Source organism: Sinohyriopsis cumingii, chromosome 3, assembly GCF_028554795.1.
Source record: "Sinohyriopsis cumingii isolate HCF-2022 chromosome 3, ASM2855479v2, whole genome shotgun sequence".
Taxonomy (NCBI): Eukaryota; Metazoa; Mollusca; class Bivalvia; order Unionida; family Unionidae; genus Sinohyriopsis; species Sinohyriopsis cumingii.
Window position 1 is genome coordinate 31,235,437 of NC_142963.1, and position 17,992 is coordinate 31,253,428.

At 34.9% G+C, this 17,992-nt stretch overlaps 1 protein-coding gene across 1 annotated transcript in view; it reads right to left on the reverse strand.

The window, feature by feature from the left end:
• The window catches only part of LOC149802631 (BAR/IMD domain-containing adapter protein 2-like), a 111,430-nt gene that overhangs the window by 14,696 nt on the left and 78,742 nt on the right, over positions 1–17,992 (reverse strand). Inside the window, exons 10-13 of the mRNA XM_089951953.1 lie at positions 14,046–14,184; positions 11,071–11,263; positions 9,806–9,883; positions 6,744–6,900 (exon numbers count right to left, since the gene is read on the reverse strand). Of these exons, the coding sequence (XP_089808079.1) occupies positions 6,744–6,900; positions 9,806–9,883; positions 11,071–11,263; positions 14,046–14,184 (567 nt within the window). The remainder of the gene's footprint in view (positions 1–6,743; positions 6,901–9,805; positions 9,884–11,070; positions 11,264–14,045; positions 14,185–17,992) is intronic.

Genomic DNA, 17,992 nt, shown 5'->3' on the forward strand with positions numbered 1-17,992 from the left:
TTAAATTATAATACTTGTAAATTTTGAGTTTATGATCTAAATAAGTGTTATGCAAAACAAAGTGTATAGCTTTTAAATCACTCTGAGTAATTACATGTACTTGCCATGCTTCAGGTTTATCTAATATGAAATCACTCTGAGTAATTGCATGTACATATGCTTGCCATACTTCATGTTTATCTCATATGCAATCACTCTAAATAAGTGCAAGTACTTGCCATACCTCAAGGTTATCACACATGCAATCACTGAGTAATTACATGTACTTGCCATACTTCAGGTTTATCACACATGAAATCACTCTGAGTAATTGCACGTACTTGCCATACTTCAAGGTTGTCACACATGCAATCACTCCGAGTAAGTGCATGTACTTGCCATACTTCAAGGTTATCACACATGAAATCACTCTGAGTAACTGCATGTACTTGCCATACTTCAAGGTTATCACAAGTGAAATCACTCAGAGTAAATGAATTTACTTGCCATAAATGAAAAAGGTAGTGAGAAATAATTTACATAGCTCAATAGATCTTTTCAAACTAGAACACACTTCTTTCTATCAAAATTATTGATCAGCTATGGATGAAATGAGCACTAAAATTTACTAGTAGCATAAGAATTCTTTCATTTTAAATATGTAAACATGTGATTAATTTACTTCTTTATAATCACAACAAATTCTACTTCATCCTTTTCTTCATAAGCAATTATTTTTCTTTGACAGTTTAATTTTACAACAACTCAATTTCCTTTTATCAATTAATAAGTTCTACATCTATAGCATGAATAAAAAAAACTTTATAACCAACCCTTTCTTTGTCCTGATATTGCATATGAGTTATTTTCAATAAATGTTAAATCACAGCAGACCAACATGTATTGATTGTACAGGTTATTAAACTGTGCCAATCCTAAAGTTTTTGCACAATTATTTTTTTTTTACATTTATATAACTTTACTTTTAGATGGCCATATATGGTCATTACTGTGTGGAGATGCCATCAAATGATAATATGTATGCAGATCAAGACATTTAAAGAAAATGAAAGTGTGACAGCTGACCACAAAAGATAAGCTTTGACCACACTGATAATAGTAACTACCTGATTATAAGTCATACCATCAGAGTGATCAAACCACTACTGGTAGATAAACTAGATTTGTGCTTGTAGAACTCAAATGCCCCCACTGCATACCAACAATTCTAAGTTTTGAAAAATTGCTATAATGGTATAAAGTTTTATCAGACCTGATCAACATATGCAACCATGCCAGCCATATGGTTTCTGTGTAATTGTACTACCAAGGTTTTGGTTCTGCCCCATCAAAAAGAAAAAAAAATACAAGTCCAAAACATTCATATTTTCATATTTCTGCATTGAGTGGGTTATGCTTAATCATGCTAGCAAGGTTGTTTTTTTTTTAAAAATCTGAAATTTTTAGAATTGTAAACAATAGAAAACTTGCTATATGATAATAGCATGAAAATCTAATCTATTATTTAAATATAAATATGGCAAATAAGCTTCCAAAAATTAACTTTTTCTACATCAAGTGATCCATGCTTAAACTTCCTGACACAATTTATGTCACAAAACCAAAAATAAAAAAGTTCAAAACTTGTGTAAAACCTTAAATTAATAAATACTGGCACAATTTTTGTCACAAAGAAAGATCAAAAATTTCCAAATTTTGTGCAAAACCTTAAAAAATAAATGTATTGGCCAGTAAATTTAATCAACTCCATCTACATATGGATACAAATAGGTTAGACAAATTTCATTTGCCTCTACAGTGAGTGATTGTTCACAGACCTACAGGGGATAGATGGTTATGCCCAAACAAATGGACAGAAAGGACCCAGTAAAGATGCATGCACTGTGTAAAGCAGTGGGGGCATAATAAAAATCAAAATGTTAAAAATATCATATCTATTGTCATAATTGTTTTTTTAGAAACATGCAGGCATGTATCATACATGTGACAGAACCAGGACCTCAAACCATGCTGACAAATAGATCAGCTTCTAAACCAGTTACTTATTTATCAGCATAAATTTTATGTTCTTCTAGAAGATTGAAAACAGAATAATTGCATTTTTTGCCATAATATGTATTCACTTCATAGTATAATAAAATAACAAGTTTTGGACATAAATTGGATTTAGACTCTGATTTTACAATAATTATTAATTAATTAATGAGTCAGTATATTGTCAATCAATGCAAAGGAAGAGATTTTAGCACACTGCAAAGATTATTTTAATAATTAATTTATTTTATTTTAACTAAATTTATTAAAAACATTCTTGTAATTTTCAAAAGTGGTATATTTCAATTATAAAATGGTATGTGTGGTAGATGGCCTTTAAAATGGTATTCTTGGCCTAACATTGGTAGAATCGTTTGAATGATGTATTTTCATGCTAGCAAATATGATAAAAAAGCACAAATCATGCAACATCCAACATCTGACACAAGCCCATCAGGTAAACATATACAGGTAAAACCCATTGTAATGCAATTCCTTATAATGTGATTCTGCTTATAATGCAATGGCATCATGGCTCCCATTTTTTAAATTTAAGGTGGCCTTTCTTTTTAACATCCTAAATACATGCTCTTGGAAAAGTTGATTATTCGTATTCCTTGTAGATTTTTAATCCCAGCACTGCATTTAAAGTTGCCTTAACTTCCGAAATTTTCTAAAACATATTGCAGTGTTTTGTTTCTTATCAAAACTAAAGAAAAGCCATAAAGTTCAGACAAGTTAAGCAATTTTTTAATACAGTCAGCACTGTTTAATGTTTGGAGGAAGTAAAATGTAGCTAGTTTGACATTTTCCAAGAATTTGTTAATGCAATCCCAATTTGGACCCCGAGCATCACGCTTAACTGGTTTTACCTGTACTGCATTAATGACTGTTGATTTTTCTACCATAGCTCATATACAGAGATGGGATAGGATGATATACTGCTGTTCAGGGTAAGGAGGGACTTTTGGAGGGAGTAAGAGCCATATGGAATGGCTGTGGCTGGTGCTGTGGTATTAAGATACATGTATACACCCTGTCATTTCACCATTTTTGAGTAGCACAACTTTTGAAAGCATAAGCAATAAATAAACAAATGCAAAGCATACATACTGACAGATGGCCTAGATTAACATTTTGTACAGCAATAAAATTATCTTATTTATGGAAAAATAAATATGAATAAAAGGTATCTTGTCAATCATATCAATAACCAAGCTTGCTTTGCATTTATTTTCCTCACAATCAAATGGCACCTGGTACAAAATAGGTTACTATGAGTAACTCTGTCCTCTGCATTAAATTGAACTGTGTAACTCTAGACAAGACAAAATTTATCCATTTACAGTTACAGGTGTATAGAGAAATAAATTTATGACAAAATAAATTTAGATCATGAAGTGATAGAATGGAAAATCCCATGAATTGATGACATGGAAAATGAATCCCATGACTGATGACATGGAAAATAAATCCCACAAACTGATGACATGGAAAATAAATCCCATGAATTGATGACATGGAAAATGAATCCCACAAACTGATGACATGGAAAATAAATCCCATGAACTGATGACATGGAAAATGAATCCCTTTGGATATATGCTCTGTATACACTTGCTTACAAGTCCAAATGCAAACTGCAACATCCAGACCTGCCATCACATGATATGAATATTCTAATGTATGTGTGTGTGTGAGATTTGGACTTTTAACGTAGCTTTAACAGTTTTTTAGTCATATCACTAAGATGTCTGCAGTGTGACCATTTATAGTGATGTCTAGCTGCCTGGGGCATCATGTCACAGACATGTAGCATGATGTCCCACCCAGTCACATTATCCTGACACCAGGCCGACCAGTCCTGACACTAACCTTTTAATGCTGAACTCCAAGCCAGGCAGCTGTTAGTACCATTTTTTTGTAAGTCTTTGGTATGACTCGGCCGGGGATTAAACTCACAACCTCCCACATCTGAGGCAGATGCTCTAACCACTAGGCCACTGGAGAGGTCATATTCTAATGTAACTTTCCATTACTGATTTTAAAATAAATATAATATACTTGTATTTACAATGATAAGCATTTCATGCAAGGACAAATAGGTACAGCTGTACCTAAACTAATCCTCACATAAATTGTATTCGATTTAAAAATACAAGTTGATTTGTATGTAAAAGAGTATGAAAAACCAGTAACCAGTCAACTAAGGCATTCCTAGTTAATGAGAAAGGTTTCACTTAGGTGCACCTGTACAATTTTGTTCCTTATAATAAAACAAAGGTGTCAGTAGGAGCCATAAAAATTATAGCTGAGACGTTTTATACTGCACTGCATTAATATATATACTCACTATAAAGTCAAGTGCAACTGTTAACAAGAAAAACCATGATCTGCCATCGCATAATGCACCAACATATCAGGATCTATGCCATTTGTTCTTCAGAATACTCCTAAAACACTGCAGAGATCCAGATCTGCCAGTATATTATTCAACAGCAGATCTGGGTCTGTGCAGTTTGTAGTTGGACTTGTCTTATAATTGAGTACAGATGGTACAAGCAAAAATAACACTAGTCATTAAAATGGAGACATTGTTATACTGAGACACTTTATACAGGGACCTATTGATCATATTACATTAGAGACAATGTTACATTTATGTTACATTAGAGACCATGTTTATTAGAGACCATGTTGTATTAGAGACCAAGTTATACTAGAGACCAAGTTATATTGAGGTATTCTCGGTGCAGGTGGCTGAGTGATCTATAGCACTGGCCTTTATGGATCACTGACCATATTAGAGACCATGTTGTATTAGAGATGATCTTATATTAGAGACAACATTATATTAGAGACCATGTTTCATTACAGACCATGTTACAGTAGAGACAATCTTACAGTAGAGACCATGTTTATTAGAGACCATATTATACTAAAGACCAAGTTATATAAGACCATGTTATATTGAAGTATTCTGGGCATGGTTGGTCAAGTGGTCTATAGCACTGGCCTTTACAGATCCAGGCATGATATTGGTCTTCCGTAAAAAAAAGATTAAAAACTATTTAAGGGGGGTTTGGGGTCCTCCTTCAATGGGATCTCGAGGGGCAGTGCCCCCATTCTGGGGGTTCAGGGGGCCTTTGGCCCCCAACCAAAAACTCATTTTACACTCATAAAAAACTGCTCCTGGTGCAACTTATGATTAAAAAAAAAAATCATTTGAAAAACTAATATCTAACAAAAATGTTCAACTTGACCTAAATAATTTCACAATATTTATAGTCACATGAATTTGTTCTCCAATACTATTGATGCTGAAGTTATTTCATGTACATGTCTGTGTACACATCATAATTAAGTCACAATAATTTCTCAATTTTTGCAGCAAATATATTATTGTTCTCTCTTTTCAAAACAAATCTGTAAAATAAACACCCAAGTACATCAACTACATACAAATAATCCCATACATTTACTTGTCTTTTTCTCCAATGGACACAACCTGTTAATATGCCAGTTGAGCACTTGTTGCAGCATTGGCAAAGATTTCTTTAGCCTTCCTTTTTGTCACCAATGACTTTTTTTGTGCTCAGTGTGCAATAGTTTCTTTTCCTTCTCAATGAGAGCCTTTTTCCTTTCAAGCTGGTGCTTTTATTGGCAACATGCAGTGTGCATATTCTGACAGAGGGCTACATCTGTTCTCTCATGCAAGAAATCTTTCTTCCTATAGTAATTAACCGCACTTTTTCCAGATGCCTTCTGAGCTTCAATTTTTTCATATGCAGCTTCTTTTGTAGGTGTTGTTCCAAAGTCTTCCAATCGCAATTACCATAATTTAGATCTTTATTGCAGAGGTCACAAAATGCCAGTCCTCTTGCATTTAGTTTTCTTATAAACTGATCAACTAAATTTTCATCAACTTTTTGCTCCAGTCATTCCCATTTCCATACATTTTTTAAACCTTTATCTAAACATCTTGTGTCATGGTCTGTCTCAACAACTCTGGATGCCATGTTTTGCAAGCATGCTTCTTTCCATTACCATCTGTTTCCATTATACGAAGATTCATTGGATAAATTTAAACTGCTTTACATGAGGCATGCGCTAACTAATATATGGAATGAATAATTTACAAGGGTCATTGCAGAACGGGACTGGACAGACCGTTTTAAAAAAACTGGATCCGAGATGATACAAAAAATGGACATTGTGAAGAAAAATCTGATTCAAGTCAGGAGAAAAGCAGAATTCTGCTTTAAAACTGAGAAAAATCATGTCTGTCATGCAGATCACAGACATCTCACTGGCTTTGTTCAGCCAATGCATGAGAAAGTTTGCCATTAGCTTTCGTTGATTCTTGTTGGGGGTTTTCTTATTGGATTCATACTTAACCAGATATACACACCACCATCTATAACCTAACAAGTACTCAAAAAATTGCTGTTAAACCCAAAACAACAACAAGTGGTGTTCTGTAATGAGAGTCTACTGTAAATGTGCACTATCTTGATGTCAGTTTTACATTAAGAGTATCATCTGATGACTGCCATTTCATTCATCTTGTTTCCTTTTTTATAAAATCAGAAATATGAATGGTATACAGTTACAGACAACTATATACCCACATAAAAGTCAGTTATTAAAAGGTAAGAAAATACAAACAGCAAAAATTGATGTTTAGATCACCTCTGATCAAATAATACCTGAGAAACACTGCTGACTACATTAAGAGAGGTTTCCTCAAACATAGAGCTGGGTCTACGAGCATTTCCTGGAACATCATGACCACCATAATTCTGATCAGATAATGATCTACTATCAAGTAAATCCCCCACACTGCGAACTCGGTGATTCATTTTCCTGAAAATTAAAGAGTAATTGTTTATAATTATGCATCCTCATACACAAAATAAATAAAGGGATCTGTTATCCAAACCTAAGGAAATTATTTTTAGTGTTTTTTCAGTTGTTTAAAGGAGAAAAATAACACTGATGTAAAGATAGGTAAATGATGGGTATAAGAATGCGCATACATGTCTGTTTTCATTGATAAATATAACTGTTTGCATGTATGTATGTATGTATGTATGTATGTATGTATGTACGTGTGTGTGCATGCGTATGTTCATGTGTGTGTGTGTGTGTGTGCATATGTGTGTGAGTGAGTCCTTTGGATTTTTAATTTAGCTTTAAAAAAAGTCAGTCATATCGCTACGATGTCTGCAGTGTGGCAGTTTATAGTGATGTCTAGCACTGGAGCATCATGCCACAGACAAAGTAGCATGATGTCCCACCCAGTCACATTATCCTGACACCAGGCCAACCAGTCCTGACACTGACCTCTTAATGCTGAGCTCCAAGCAAGGCAGCTGTTAGTACCATTTTTGTAAGTCTTTGGTATGACTCGGCTGGGGATCGAACCCACGACTTCCCCCATCCAAGGTGGATGCTCTAACCACTAGGCCACCGGAGCGTATGTATGTACGTATGTATGTATGTATGTATGTATGTATGCATGTATGTATGTATGTATGTAATGTATGTATGTATGTATGTTATGTATGTATGTATGTATGCATAGGCGGATGATGGCTGATATAAGCCAAGCTTACTGAGTCACTTTTCAGACTGATTGGGGATCAAGAGATAATACTTTTAAGAGTTCAAGATGTTTATGGTGTTATTTCGGTCAAAAATTAAGTTTTTCAAACACCTGGAACTTCCTCCCTCTTTTCCTGTTGCATGCTGGAAAAAAAACACAGAAGTAAATAGTGGCTATTCTGAACAGCCCCAATGTCCATTGTTGTTGTTCCATTGTAATAACCTTACCATCATCACAACAATTTAATGATGTCATATGTACAATAGTTTAAGGAAACTGATCCTGCCCCTATTTATACAAAAGTTCCAGGAATTAAATTAAAAAATAAGAGCTAATGTATTTCACTGACGGCTGTAACATATTTTATTTTCATGATGAAGATCTATGCATTGTATCCAGCCAGATGTGCATCATCCAAAAACTCACCAGTCTGATAAGTATTATTCATTTTTCAGAGTCTCTTTTAGGCCCCAAATGGCCGAGTGGTCTAAAGCACTCACCATTACAGATCACTACCATCTCAACTCTGTCTGCGTGGGTCAAATTGAGTCTCAGTGTTCGGATAATGTGGGTATGTGAGAAATCTTGCCAGTAGCTTCTCGTGGGTTGGTGGTTCTTTCCGGGGTTTTCCCGGGTTCTTCCTCCACCATTTATACTGGCTGCCATGTATAGTCTATCTTGTTCTGAAAAATGGCATTAAACCCAACAACAATAACAACAACACTAACAACAACAGAATCTATTTCTGAGAGTCAGAGTTATTCAAGACTGTTCCATATGCTCCACTGATATACCTATTTCATTATGTGACAGTAAAACCACATAGGAATCCTCAGATCATATTAAAAGGTACACCCCCATTCTAACACATTTTTTCAAATGTTGCCAAATGTCAATAGAATTGTGACAATATGAACATCACAATGTCACAATCTGAGTTCATAATGTCAGGTTTGAGTATTTTGATGTCACAGTTTGAGTATCATGATGTCACATTTTGAGCATCATAATGTCAGGTTTGAGGATCATGATGTCACAGTTTGAGTATCATGATGTCACATTTTGAGTATCATGATGTCACATTTTGAGTATCATAATGTCACAGTCTGAGTATCATAATGTCATAGTCTGAGTATCATAATGTCAGGTTTGAGGATCATGATGTCACAGTTTGAGCATCATGATGTCACAGTCTACTCACTATCTTGATGTCACAGTCTGAGTATCGTAACATCACATCATCTTTAAAAAAAATGTTATTTTATCCTGGATTCTAATGAAACAAGTTTTTATATTTGACCAATCAGAAACTTTGGTTTAAATTTTAATACAAGGTCCAAAATTAACTTGACAGAAAACCTACTGGACTACATGTATATTTATATTCACTGTAATCCCATCTCAATTTAGAGATACAGACTATACATGCCCAACTTAGGGGTTACAAACCATCTCCAATAATGTGCTCAGTCTTGGTGACACTAGATGTAATTGCAGTTTCCTACAAGAATGAAACCCTTTGTTCATTTGTAACAATGCCATGATCAGCTATAGTGTTTTTTGCCAAAAAAATCCATGTGCAACAGGAGTCAGATTTTGAGTTGTTCATGCAGCAGTACATCATTCCAAGTCCAATTGTCTTTTAGTTGTCTTGAAATATGAGGGAACACCCTGAGCTACCTTGTGGAAAAAAAAAAAAAACATTTTTAGTACTAGTGTCAAACCATGAACTGACCATCACTTTAGACTTGTATACTGACCAGTCACATGACCTATACATCATCTAATTAGGTCCCTGAGGATACAAAGGTTCCAATGTAATGGACAAATCTTCCTCATTCCATTGCTGCCACCCACACCCTCAAAAAACGTCAGTGTGGATGACGTCTCCAGTAACACCAGTATAAGAGATTCTGAGATTGGGAGATTCTCAGAATTCCTACATCTTCATCTAATTCATGGTAATAAAAGATAAACTTTACAATTGTTTTTTCCCCCTGAATGGGTTTAAATGCTGACCAGATTTTAAAAAACTAATGAGAATACTACAAACTGCATGCTGTGTAAAAATTTGAACTCTCTAAATAATCTGAGACTAAATACAATCTGTTTTCATTAGCATCTTAATCATTGTCCAAATGTAGATTATACTGTCATACTTACGGAGAACTCTGTATCAGATCTGGAGGTACGTCTTTATTGTAAAATGGTTCTGTAAAGGACAGGGGGAACCAACCATACCTGTAGGAGAAAAATATATTCATGATCAACTGAGGAAGTACATTTTGCCCATATTAAACATATTGAAACAAGACATAAGGTGTAAAATTAGTATTATTTGTATACATATAATATACCGGGTACAATAATATACAACTTGCATATGATAAACTAGAGTCATAATTTGAGACTACTAGAAAATAATATACACCTATGTACAGGGGGAGGTACTAAGATAAAAGTATTTCTGTCCAGTTTAAATTTGTAAGAAACTATGACCCAGATTTTGGTATACTGAATTGTACAGTAATTATACTTGATTATAAGATGAGCCCAACTGCAATATGCAAAGACCCAGATCAGTCACATAATGCAGTAGCAGATCTGGGTATGTGCAGTTTGACAGGAGTAATCAGTAGAACAAATAACACAGACCATGGTCTGCGGGCACATTATGCAACAGGAGATCAAGGTTTTTATTGTTTGTAATTTGACTTAGCAAGTAGTTTCAGATTTCCAAGTTAATAAGTACATATTAAAAATAAATGCAATCTGCCCTCACTTATTTCAAAGTATTTTACCAACGTTATATTATATGCATTAAAAGTTTTCAATTGCTCCATTGGGATTCTATTAATAACTGTACTTAAAAATGACTAGAAATCTCAAATGTAGGCATACCTCAATAATTATATGAGAAACAAGAATTACCAATAATTAATATCTGAACTTAGTGTAGAATTAGAATAAAAGGCTGAAAATCACACCTGAAAATGCTGCAGGTTGAACAAAATTTTCAATCCCCTGCCAAATAAAATGTTAACAAATGTGGCCACCTTTAGGAGGCCTAATTTTAATTTTTAAACATAATCCAAAGTAGGAGACAAAGAATTCCAAGAAAAGACTTGAGTAGAGATAACAAAGAATACCAAAAGACATGAGTAGAGATGTTTTTTTAATATCACTATCAATCCATTTTTGAAGGGAAAAGTCACCAAATTATCACATCATCAGTGAAAATTTTAAAAATGATCACACAATATTTGCTACACTGCATTAAAATGCTGGAGATCTTGTATCCCAGGTAGGAATAATAGAGACAGGACAAAATCAGTCATGTAAGCTGGAGATATATAACACATATGAATATCAGGTATCACTGATTTCTTTTTCTTCATGATATCTTAGTCTGTACTTTATACCATTACCTTCCACTTCTGAGATTTTGTCCATATTGCCAACCATCAGATTTCTCTCCTACAAGAGCTATAATGTCTCCCTCTGCGAAGCCAAGTTGTTCCTCAGTTTCCCCTGTATGGGCATACAATGCTCTCCTTTTGAGAGTTCCCGATGGAGGAGGAGGAGGAGGTACCACCATTGATCTCACGGGCAGAGTTTTACCTGAAATGATAGATTTTTGAGCCTTTATTATGCAAACATTAAGACACATGTGAATATATGGTAATCACTAAATTTTAACATGCATACAACTTTTTTTAATTAAGCAAGGAAGCTAAATTCAAAACTAGAAACATGTTTGTACATAATGAAGCAACCTCAGCCAATAAAGTGCAACTGAAGAATCCTTACCATCTGTACTTGCTTATAAGACGAATCTAACTCCAAGCTGCACAGACCCAGATCTGCCAGCGCATAATGTGTCGGCAGATCTGGGTCTGTGCAGTTTGTTAGAAGTAATCAGTAGAATAAACAACATAGATCCTGATATGCAGGTGCAGTATGAAATGACAGATCAGGATCTTTGTTATTTGCAGTTTTGACTCAACTTATAAGCAAGTATATACAGTAGTTCAAGGGGCCCCGAGTGGCCGAGTGGTCCAAAGCGCTCTCCGTTATGCATCACTGCCATCTCACATGTCTACATGGGTTCGAGTCTTGGATTTGGCCAATGTGGGTATGTGAGAAAGCTTGCCAGTAGCTTCTTGTGGGTCGGTGTTTTTTTCCAGAGTTTTCCCAGGTTCTTCCTCCACCATTAATACTGGCTGCCATGTATAGCCTATCGTGTGCTGAAAAATGGCGTTAAACCATACAACAACAACAACAGTAGTTCAATATGTATAGGAAAAGTTCCAAAATCATACAGGGACCATAACTTAAATTTTGCCAGAAATTGTTGAAACTCAAATTGATTTGCTCAGAATATACTTGTGGAGACCAATTGCAAAGAACATAGACCCTGATCTGCTATTGCATAATGTGCTGTTAGATCAGGGTCTATGTGAACTTTCTTCTACTGATTACCAATGACAAATTGTATAGACCCAGATCTGCCAAAGCATTATGGGACAGTAGATCTTGGTCTGTGCAGTTTAAAGCTGGACTTAACTTACATATGGCACATTTTCTTTACATAATAGCCTTCTATCAAGTTTTGTTTAAATTCATGAAACCCTTTTAAAATTATTGAATGGAAAGAAAATTTTGTGATAGATGAACACAATATGGCATGATGGGAAGGAGCTCATGAATACAGGAGTGTAATGCCCATACAGTAGAATAAGAAAAGAGCACAGAAATATTGTTTACTGAAACGCCAATGCTGAACAGTATACATTTAGTTTTATGTAGCTAATAATTGCTAAAGATATATGAATTATCTTACAATGGATACTGTGAAACTTTAGAAATCTAGCAATGATGGCAGGAACTGAAGATTTAGGCCCCAATTCATGAAAAAAAAAATGATTATTCACATTTAAAATAAAAAGAATGTTGATACATGCACTTAGTCAAATTAAAGAGTGACAAATTTAAACCTTTGGCACCAAACAAAGTTTTGAGGTTTACCAAGATGCTCTGTCAGCCATTTTTTTAAAGTTCATGTAATAAATCATTCCAGTAAAATAGAACATTGATTTTTATAATGCCACTTCTCTAGACCTTATAATTATATAAACCAACAGTGTTCCCTGGATAGCAAACAATCTGTTCTGTATAAATTTATATGTACATAGCATTCCCTCACAATAGGGCCCTTCATTATAACACAGTTCTTGTTATAAGGTGAGTATGATATTTTATTCCATTATTTAGCAAAAGTAGGTCTATTACCATTGATGCTCACTTTTAAGACAAGTCCAACTGCAAACTGCACAGACCCAGATCTGCCAGTGTGAAATATGCCAACAAATCTGGCTCAGTGCAGTTTGTTTGGAATAATCAAGAGAAGAATCAGATAGATCCTGATCAGTAGGGTGCATTATGTTTGGCAGATCACAACTTTTGTTGTTTGCATTTTGACTTGACTTATACACAAGTATAGACAGTACAGCCAATATTGGCATTGCATTGCAGATTTCTTCTAAAATGGAAAACTTTTTATTGTAAGGCAGCCTCACTATAAGTCCTTGAACAGCATTATAATGAGGGAGAATTGTATGTGGTCACCTAATTTCCAGATAATCATGTTTTCCTGTTACAGTACATGCAAATAAATTGTGCCGAGATTAAATGCTTATGTGTGATTCAGAAAGAAACTTACCATCTTTGGAACCTGTTAAAGAATGAGTGATACTCTGTGAAATGACATTCACTAAAGTAGGAGTCTTTCATTATTTGGGTATGTGAGAAAGCTTGCCAGTAGCTTCTCATGGGTCAGTGTTTCTTCTCGGGTTTTCTCAGGTTCTTCCTTCACCATTAATACTGGCTGCCATGCATAGCCTATCGTGTGCTGAAAAATGGCGTTAAACCCCACAACAACAAATCTTTCATTATTCTATTTTATGAATCAAAATGTTTTAACATCACCATGCATAATGATAGCAATCTGTATTGTCTTCACAACCAAGCCATGTAAATTCATCATCATCATCATCAGTGCCATTGTCATCTTCATCACTGTTGTCTTTCTTCACATTACACATTCTGTCCTCATTAAATTTGCAAAAACTTCTGAGAGTCCTTGAATTAATCACAGCCACTGTACACAGATTTTCATTAATTAGTGCATGCAAGGAAAACTATATCTGAAAGATGCTATGGACAAACTATTTAATTAACCACAAGGTGCATTTGGAGAAAGCTTTGATGAAGGGGTGAGGGGAAGGAAGGCTAAGATCATATAGTTGTTGATGTGAAGATAAGAGGATGGGAGACATGGGTGCATTTAGTTCTAACCCCTTCTCAAAACATTATAAATTTATTTGCATAAAATTATACAAACTTATTTCAAACTCTTCATCTCTGAACGAATCAAGGTGTGCAGCACTCCTTGAGCGGTGGATTGGACCATGAGCAGATCTTGTTGTGTACATGTAGCCATTCTCCTGGGGAAACCCAGCTGATCCATTCATAGGTCCTTCCTGAAAATAAAGCAATTAATTTTGAAATTTTAAATTTAAAGTCATTTCCTCAAAAAATGTCATTAATTCAGGTAGTCCTGTTAAGTCATTCAAATGTGATTTCTAGAATCTTTCCTCTCCATCAAGGTCAACTTAAATTGTAAGCCAGAGATGTGAATTTAATGGTTTATGTATTTCAAGCCAATCTTCAAACTTAGCAACAACATCTAGAAACTGTTCTCAAACTGTGAAAGTCGCTATCTGTATAGAGGCATATTGGATGGATGAGTCATCTTTATTGAGGCATATTGGATACATGATTCAAATTTATGGAGGCATATTGGATGAACGAGTCAAATTTATTGAGCTTATTGGATGAATGACTCATCTGTATGGAGGAATATTGGATGAATGAGTCATCTTTATTGGGCTTATTGGATGGATGACTCATCTGTATGGAGGAATATTGGATGAATGAGTCATATGTATGGAGGCATATTGGATGGATAAGTCAAAATGTTGACAGTTATGTCTGACCTACTAAACTGTTCAGTCAAAACATCATGATATACATAATGCTGATGAAATCTACTTCAGTTATCCCAGCAATTAACTGTAGAGTACTCCTTCATAGCTGCAGTGTTACATTTTTGCATCCATCTCAAAAGAACATATTAGCAGGAAACAATTCTGAAACTTGAATAATATTTCAATCTATTGCATTCCCAAGGCTTGCCCACCCCCCATTATTCAATTTGTTTTGTAAATCTCATGCAAATAGAATTCTGCAGCACAGCCAAATACACCCCCCCCCACAAACGCACACTTTTCTCAGTTATGTTTAACTTGAACTCTGGCAAATGTGTACCTCTCCTTTTTGCCCTCCAGGGAAGGATCAGATTTCTAGAACAATTACTCACAATCACAAACCATTCCCAATTACAGTTATCAGACCACTAATTATTTTACAGCCAGAAAACCTGTCTACTGGTGGGGTTAGAGAATAAAAAATATAGTACTAAATATTGAGAGGCACACCCATTTTTTTATATTTTACATTTCATTAACTTCATTCTATGTACTGCAGTTGAAAATAAAGTCTTTACTTTTATTTTGATATCCTGCACTTAATTTCCTACTGACAAAATAACATATTTACTCTAAGTGCAATGTTATGTTATTAGGTACAGATCAGGGAGTCCCCTGTTTATGAGAATGAGGCTCCAAAAAATATAGTGTAACACCTGTAGTTAAAAACTGATGAAAATTTCTGTAATGAATGGAAGCATTTGTGGTTTGTATGCCAACCTAATGCAGACAATATCTTTATTTTTTTAAATTACCATTAAGTTAACTTGGAAATGAAATACAGGTGGGGCTAGTGTCTGTAGCCATGACAACTATGTACATATCTGCAGTCCTAAAATTCAGTGCCATCAGTTGATTTATGAGAAATTACAATGCATTATTCCTATTTGTGCTCTTATCACAGGACCTGACACAAATGCTATGAATGTATTACTTTATTATCCCACATAATCTAAAATGTACCATATTTTGTCTTACAATATGCTTTTTATATGGCTTAATTTCTAATTAGAATGTGCAAATCTCTGCCAAGGTATTAGTCATAAGTTTCCTCCCCTGTATGAACTTTAGACTGGTACATGTATTTTTGCAAATTTTTAAATTATAATTAGGAACAGTGCAGAGAGTTCTGTTTCTTTGTGCAATGTCTATTTGGTGAGAGAGCCGGCACTAACCACTCGACTACTTTATCGAGTGTTGGTAGACCCAGGTCAGTTAACATTTAGGTGGCGCATCCTGCTTCTCTGGTTTTGTTGTCACCAAATATAAATCTTGCTGCCTGGTGTTGAACCTTCTTGATTCTATCAACATCCTTAATGTAGAACGGATCCCAGACAACACAAGCATATTCTAACATGGATCTGACTAGTGCTAGATAGGCAGTTTGTCTACATGTCTGCAGACAGTGTCTGAGTTTTCTATTTAGAAATGCTAGTGTAGTGTTTGCTTTCTTGGTTGATTTGATAATATGCAATTCCCACATGAAGTCCTCAGATAGTGTTATGTCCAAGATGATGGGTTTTCACTGACTTGTTGTAGTATGTGGCTATTTAAGATGTAGAATTGAGATGATTTTTCTGTTTTACTGGTTATATACACACGAGGTAACATTTAGTGGCAGTGAAAGTCATGCCTCAATCAGACGCCCATTTTTCAAGGACTGCGAGATCATTCTGGAGGGTGTGATGGTCACTATAGTTTTGAATTGTTCTGTAAAAGAGACAGTCATCTGCAAACAGCCTGACCTGAGATTTCACACAGTCTGAAAGATCATTAATGTGGCAAAGGAAAAGGAGTAGTCCCAGCATGCCTGATGAAAACGGAGTCAACATTGACTGCTTCAGATGATTCTCCATCCACCACCACTTCCATGTGTCACTTTGTCAAGAACATCTCAAGCCAACAGTAGTAGTGCAGTGATTCCATAGTTTTTAAACTTGAACTGTAATTTATAATGTGGCACAGTATCAAATGCTTTTGAAAAGTCTAGTATCACCAAGTCGATTTGTATTAATTTGTCTTTGTTTTGAAGTAAGTCAATTGCATTGTTATAAGGAGTTGCATTTCACAGGAGTATCCTGAACTAAAGCTTTGGTTCAGTTTAGTTAGAATATTATTCTTTTTCTCCAAGTGGTTAAAAAGATGCTAAAACTAGAAGCTTACATGCGACTGTTGTAAGGGAAACTGGTCTGTAATTTTCTGCAAGGTGTACATCTCCTGTTTTGAACACAAGGGCTACATTTGCATTTTGCCAGTCTGTAGGTAAACTTTCAGAGTCAACTGACAATTGGTAAATATCTCACATTCCACGGGCTATTTGGTGGGTGCAGTGTTATAGGATTAAGTTGACAATATTGTCTGGTCTGCTTGCTTTGGAGGTATTTATATTTGACAAAAGTTTTTCAACGCCTTCTGTAGTTACGGTAAGGCATGGTAAGTTATATTTGTAAGATTTGTTCATTTTTGGCATGGAGTTGGAAATGTCTGTGGTGAAAACTGATTTAAATTGTCTTATTATTCAAAGATTTTCAATATTAGCTTACATTAATTTGCTTCATGAACTGGTACATTTAAACTGAATGCTATTGTTTTTGTTATAGGATTGAATAATGATGAATTTCTATCTATCTCCTCTGTTTCAAGTCCCTGGCAAGCAGCTCCACTTACAAATCTTTGTTGTTAGTCAACCTTAAGAACATGTCTTGTACAATACCTCTTTGTCAGTGCCAGAGACTGAATCCATTTTTTCCCCCAAAAGATTGAACTTTTTTCCCCAAAAATCTTTTATTTGTATTTTTGAGACATCCTTCTCTACAATGATTTTTTTTCTCCCTTGTTACATCCTTGTTATGAAAAATATTCCCAGCTCCAAAAGAAAGTGTCCCATTAAAATAACCTCTGGTTTTCGTCTTTAGTCATTTTAACATTTTAATCTGAATGTAGTTTATAACATGAATTAATCTCAATCTGAATAATTTGAGTTTCAAAGTGTCACTGTAAGAATTACAGTTGGCGCTATTTATAGTATTTCTTGGAATCAAGGGGAGTCAGTAGTACCAGCTGACAGTCTGGCATTGTCTATTTTTGGCCTGTGGTTCTAGACCCCTGTATTCATGTCATGTGACAAGTGATACAAAGCAAACTGAACTTCTTAGTTACAATACACACTTCCAAATACATGATTCAGGAAACACAACTTTAATAAGAACATTTAAGGTATCCAATATATCATCATTGCAAT